Below are 6,693 nucleotides of genomic sequence, written 5' to 3'. Positions count from 1 at the left end.
GAAAAATCAATAATTTAAAATCAGGTTGTTGTTAAAACTAATGTGACATATCTCCAAAAAGAAAACAAAAACTGATATGTGGGCATACGTATTAAATTGTGGAAGATTAAAACCAGTTACATATTTAGATTGGAGGATAGGTATATCCACTCACAGCAGTTTCAGGAACCAGTTAACATTGTTTATCAGATCTGACATTTTTTTCAGCAATTTCAAACCTGGATCTGTTTTTAGACAATGCATATCAGCTCAATAAGTGACAAATGCAGACATCATAGTCAACTAAGCACTCAATGAAATTTAAGAAACTTTTGCTGAATGCATGCAGCAATTAGATACAAATAAAATTGTTTTTATTACATATATTGTCAAACTGTTACATTGTTGAGAACTGACCCAAAATCACCTCGTACATGTGAGCTCTTAGAAAGCAAAGTTGTGTTCCTGGCTATTAACTGGAAATCATGTTTGAAGAATGTAGCTGCCAGGAATTTCACTCCTTCTGTTTTAACACCTTATGTATTTGGACTGCTGATTTGATGAATTACAAATTTGCGATAATGCAACATAACAATACTCTTTGTAAATCAATTTGAAATTAAGGAATTTGAAACCATCTAACAGTTATTTAATACATCTTAAAAAAGTTATCCCATTAATTCATAGTACAGTAACAAACCTAAACAACTAACTTTTCAATCAATTAAACAAACTTTGACTTGTACCTTCTGGCATTAGAATTTTAGTTCTTCTGGAGAAAAGAATTCGGAAGTTGCAAAGATTAGGACTATCTGTAAAGTACTGACACAGACAGGCATACTGATAATGAGTGGTACATGTTTGTAAGTTCTTGGGTGCTCACAGAAGTGTGTTGCCGAAATAAAGCAGAAACACTAAATGTGTTATTCTAAAGAGGTATTATGGTGACCCAGGGCAGCAGGAGTTCAACAAAAGTTCAGTCAAGATTTTGTCAGTAGTTCTCAATGCAGAAAGGCAAAATCACTTCCGGATTCACCTATCCTTTCCAAGGTCAATATTGGCCATGGTGCAGTGCAAGGTTACAATGTCTTCGGGGAAGCAATCTTTGAGGATGATTCCACGGTCACGGTGACAGTCCAACTCCTCAATAAATCCACACCAGTAGATCACTAATCCAGGCCCAAATCTGAAAATTAGATTCAAAACATATTTTTTAAGAAGTACACCAAGAATACACTGCAAATGTCAATTTGGCTGCATTAATTAAGTTAAACATTAATTTTTTTGATACAAATATTTGGACATTGAAGACCACAGTTTTGATACATCTTGTAACATCGCTAATCAATAATGGTTACGGGATGAATTTATTTGCTGTATATATAGCTGTATTTGGCCAAAAGATGTTGCTAAGTGGAACTAATGGCAATGCTGGTGCTTATTTTCCTGATATGGACATTCTAGAACAAAGTTTTGATTAACTGAATGAAGGATCAACATAAACACTTAAAATTCAATTTACGATTTCACTCAGAATAAACAGATAACAATTTTTCATCAAGACCAGAGTGAAGAGCGACTTAAGCAGTAGGCCACTGGTTGTTATCATCCATTTTTTAAATATCATTGGGTTTATTTGCAAGATAGGTACAGTATACTTAAAGTAATCAGGATGGCATATTAACTTCTAACCGGAAGAACACTTGAAAGAGATTCCAAATAGGAGCAATAAAGGCCAACACTGCACAGGGTTCCAAGGCAGTCCAATTCATGATTGACCACTGGAAGACAACTACAGCCAGCCATCATCACTGATGTACTAAGCAAGACAAGGAGCTAAAAGTGCTAAGTTATAACAAAGTTTCCACCTCCTTCAACTGCATAAGATTTTGAAATATCCAGTACACTAGTTATTTCACACAAGCCCAACAACGGGAACCAAAGCTCACATTTTCTTTACTCAGTGTAAGATACCAGTCGATGACAACATATGTCAGATGATGTTAATTTGAAGTCATACCTCCTATTCTGCAACATTTCAGTTCCGATGTAATATTGCAGGAGGCATTATTGCTAATTGTGCTCAGTTTTCTGGAATACTTTACACTTTCTCTAGTGCTGTTAGTACACCAAGAAAATAAATAGTGCCTGTGTGTTCTTTGCCCAAAAATGTAGTAATCTGGCTCTGAGGGCCTGTCATTTCATAGCTATTAGAAAACTATGTCAAAACAATGACAATAATTACAATTATGACATTTGTTTAGTTTGCAAACTAGCATTGCTTTGTTGCAGTTTTGTCCACATGACGGGGGATGTAAGAAAACAAATAATAGTGTCTTGTATGTTTACTATGCACTCTGACAAGGAATTGCGCTTTCAGCATTATGAAAGGAAATACTAACAGTTGAGGGTATGTTATGTAATCATGGGATGTGAAAGTATACAAAAAAAGTGTAAAAAAAAAACACCATTCAATACACAAAACAAATATATTTTGGCATGAGGGATGCAAAAATATGCTTGCATCTGAAGGTTTTAAAATGAGGATAATGCAAATAACATTTCAACATTTAACAATTTTAAGTTGCTACTGTAAATACTTAACTATAAGTTGCATTACCTTTTTTTTTGAAAAACAGTACAATCAATTGTTCTTATGCATAGTGCTAGCAAAAAAAGTTAAAAAAATTCTGGATCTGTGCTATACATAACCCTAAAATGGATATGCTGAGCTCAACAGGCAATCTCAGGAAGTAGCCCTGTGGAATAGTTGACCCATCAGGAAGTTAGGACCTTCAGCCAGAGTTCATAAAGATGTAATCACTATCAATCAGAATGTGTCACCACGAGGTCTGAACATCAGAACCCTAGTTTATTTTTCGTGCAAGCATCCAAACAAGTTGCTAGATTTTAGCATTATTGAGAAAGATTTTCAATTAAAACTGTCAAATTTTCATAACTTTAAACATCAGGAGGATGGCCCAACAACAGAACTGTTCAGCCCATATCCAACTATTTTGTAGTGTTATAGTATGTAAAAAGATAACACTACAACACAAGATGATCAAATGCACTTACGGCATCAATGAGAAAACATATATTTATGCAAATCATTATTCACATATAATACAACAGCTTTAGCGAAGGGTAAGGACTGAACTGGGGTTACTGATAATTCTGTATATGTAGAATATAGATCATGCATAATACATATAATTATTGATAATAATCTTTTGAAAAAATATAACGTGAATTAATTATATTCATTCATTATTTTTAAATTTTTTGAAGTAAATACTCAACACTTCATATATCATACTCTGTATATAACACAGAAATCATAGGTAAATATTCTTTTAAAAAGTAAATAAAGAGAAAGAAAACTAGTATTTACATTCAAGTGATCACAGAGTATCCAACTGTAACAAACTCATAACTGATTTCAGGAGCTGCATGCTTTTGAGGAATTGGACCTTGGATAACAGAATGCCATCTTTGACTTTCTTACTGTCATATTGTAAACTTTGTCCTATTTCTGACAGAGTGGTGTGGTGCAAATAAAATTCAAGTCAAATTAACAGCAGCTAAGGGTCTCCACGTGAGATACAATATGGAAAGCATTCTGCTGTGGATTTCTTTTTAAAATGTGGTCAATGAAGAATGACATTAGTGTAACATATTAATGTTGACAATGTGAGATTTTTCAGCTCTTTCCTATTTAGTGACATCTTTCCTATTTAATCTTTTAAAGACATCTTTCCTATTTAAATGAGAAAATAATTTTCTTGGGAACAAAATTAGTCGCAACTTCAATCAGTGTGATGGAAAACTGCCAAAAAGTTCATGGGGAACTGCTTTTAACATAGCCTTTTTCAAAATACAAGAGAATTTAAAAAAAGCATGTTTTCACTTATATTACCTGACTTAATATTGCCTTTGATCAACACTTTTAAAACAATAAAATCTTTAAATAATGATTATGAAGGCACAGTGTTAATGTCGCTGTATTTTGTTTATAGGCCAACACAAGCAGTCATTTGGCACAAAGTACAATTGTTTAAATTTATGTCAGGGCCCAGAAATTGAAAATGAACTGAGTTTCTATTGTGTCTTGAAACATTACTCAACATAAAGTTTTCCTCCATCAGTTCTTTGTTCTATGTCTCTTATGGATTTGCTCAAACCTGACAAAATTAAATGGCCTGCAGTTAAAATGAAACTGCAATTCAGTACCATCAAAGTACTAAAAAAAACATTCTTTATAATAAAAATTGTTTTCCAGGACCTCACTATTTTACCAATTATACACATGAAATATAAATTATGGAGTCACATAGGTTTAACTGTACACAGTAGTTCTACATTGTGACTTGCTGCCTATTATTTTGTGATCTTTTTGCCATCAAGATCAAGTATTTGTTAAGTTGTAATAAATAGCTTTATGATATAAAAAGGGTAATTACAATTCAGAGCACTAAGAAACATATCCAAGACATGTTAGTGCATATTCTATGACTTTTCGTGATCTAAACCATCCTTACCAATTATGCACCTGATGCATAATACAGATTTCTTATATTTCCTCCCAGCCTTTTTCTCATACTTTTATATGGTATTTAAACAATACTGTGGCTTGTCTGAATCTTGCCTCAGGTTTGGATCATTATAAACCTGTACATCAATTTCGTATTATTGTATGTTGCTCCAAGAAGTGTGATGATGGCCTGTTCCTTAATTTGTCTTAATGTCTTCTTCATCTACATTATTGCTTGGCATTTTTTGTTCTCATAAACGTTGTAACTGTTGATATTCAATTCAGAAAATACAATTATGAAAGTTATTAATAGAAACTTTCTGTGCATAATCTGTCTGAATAAAATTGAGCTGGTAGGTTTGAGTCAAAGGTTCCAATTCAATTATCTGCAATACGTGAGGTTACATTATTACAGTATTGTGAGTTTACAATTTGTACCTACTTCTAACATCAACTTATTTGTATTGCAATAATCTATATTCTGAAGAGTATTCACTCAATTTTTGGGTTGCATATTTATTTTATACATTTCTCACAATTTCAACTTATTTGAGATTCAACTAAGGTGCAAACATTTGGAACTCAACAAGCATTATTTTAAACAATTTCGGTAATCCAAACTGAACAATGTCATGTTTGTCTATATTTGCAATAATTCTTTTAATATTGATTTAGACAACTGTACAAACAGCAGCACAATTTTTGTTTATACAAAAACTAGAAGATAAGACTTTGTGTTTTGTAAAATATTTCAAAGATAATCCCACTATTCTGCTTTCTGCCACTTGCTTTAGTCTTCCTTTCCTTCTATTTCTTCAGATGAGAGCAGCAACTTTTGAATAGTGTTTGTCTCAGCTGCTCACAATGATAAAATGGTTATTAGAAAAGGTATTCCTTCTATCCTCTCCTTTCTTTCTCGTAGTGAAATTGAAACAATAGACCATTGCCACTAATTTCATAACTAGATGAAATAGTTTCCGGTCTGCTCCATCAAAAGCTTCATATTTTTAAACATTCTAAAATCTACTCGACTTTTTCATTTACCTATCTGATTTGTACCATTGCCCTTAACTTGCTTTTTAAAATGTTCAAATGCAAATTCCAATTTATTTTTTAGGGCAACTGAGATGCTTTATGGAGTGTTCCAAATACATATACAGTAGATCTACACGATTGATACTTTTGCCAAAAACAAACTGATTTTGAATAATAGCAGTAAAATCGGTCCTGTATATTTTTCAAAACATGCAATAGCAAATCAACAGCAGTTGTTAATTGTTTGGAAAAAAAAACTTAAAGAATTCAACTCTAGTACCTTTCAAGGTTTTTTAATAAATAAACTCCTGAACCTTTCCAGAGGTTTCCTGTTGGAATGAAACAAAAAAGAGGGAGGACCTCAGATAAATACTTTGGTAAGCAATTTCAAAGAGTAAGATGTGCAATAGAATGGGAACCTACACACGATTAAAATCAAACTTGGTGTAATAAAGCTTATAGAAGAGGTAGGGAAATTTCTGTAAAGTTTTTTTTTTAAAAAGCGCCCTCGCAGCAGCTGGGGGTAACTTGATAAGTACTTCTGACTACTTTCTGAACAGGGCTCATTGCCAAACATTACTCAAATTTGGAGACTAGCAACAAACCCTGCATTAAAAATCAAGCATGAACTTTAACTAAATAAAACCTGGAGAGCGAGCAGAATTGTGCATTATTTTCCCCCGGAAATACATGTGACAGTGCGGTTTATTTCAGTGTTATTTTCTTCATTAAAAATGTGTGGAAAATGATCCATGTAAATGAAAAGAGTACAATTCTTCCCCTAACAAAGAAGTTGCTGTATAAACATACTGGTTCATATAAGATCTAAGATAGATTTCAAAATTTGGTATCTGCAGCACACTCCAAAAATTTTTCAGTAGCATTATTTATGTCCTCCTTTAAATGGAGAATGTCTGAACAATTTACATGCTGAAGTGCAATGTAATCAAGATGGAATTTTGTTTGGTCTGTTCATAATTTGTGCAGTCCTCACTTGGATCCAGTATGTATTTAAATATGGAATGTGGAACATGGCTTACTCCAATCTAGAAAATGACAGATAAAAGTACCAACAAGCCACATTTTATAAGGACAAGAAGTACAATAAAAATTCTACAAACAATTCCTTTGCTGCTTTAAAGGGG

At 32.9% G+C, this 6,693-nt stretch overlaps 1 protein-coding gene across 3 annotated transcripts in view; it reads right to left on the bottom strand.

Moving 5' to 3' along the window:
* Window positions 1-331: 331 nt before the first annotated feature.
* cdin1 (CDAN1 interacting nuclease 1) overlaps window positions 332-6,693 on the bottom strand; it is a 149,371-nt gene continuing 143,009 nt past the window's right edge. For all 3 annotated transcript variants that reach the window (XM_048537501.2, XM_048537502.1, XM_059649209.1), the window contains one exon: window positions 332-1,165. In XM_048537501.2, the coding sequence (XP_048393458.1) occupies window positions 1,012-1,165 (154 nt within the window). In that variant the 3' untranslated portion in view covers window positions 332-1,011. The remainder of the gene's footprint in view (window positions 1,166-6,693) is intronic.

Source organism: Stegostoma tigrinum, chromosome 10 (genome assembly GCF_030684315.1).
Source record: "Stegostoma tigrinum isolate sSteTig4 chromosome 10, sSteTig4.hap1, whole genome shotgun sequence".
Classification (NCBI taxonomy): Eukaryota; Metazoa; Chordata; class Chondrichthyes; order Orectolobiformes; family Stegostomatidae; genus Stegostoma; species Stegostoma tigrinum.
Note: the sequence above shows the minus strand (reverse complement) of the source record. Positions and strands in the feature narration are given on the sequence as shown.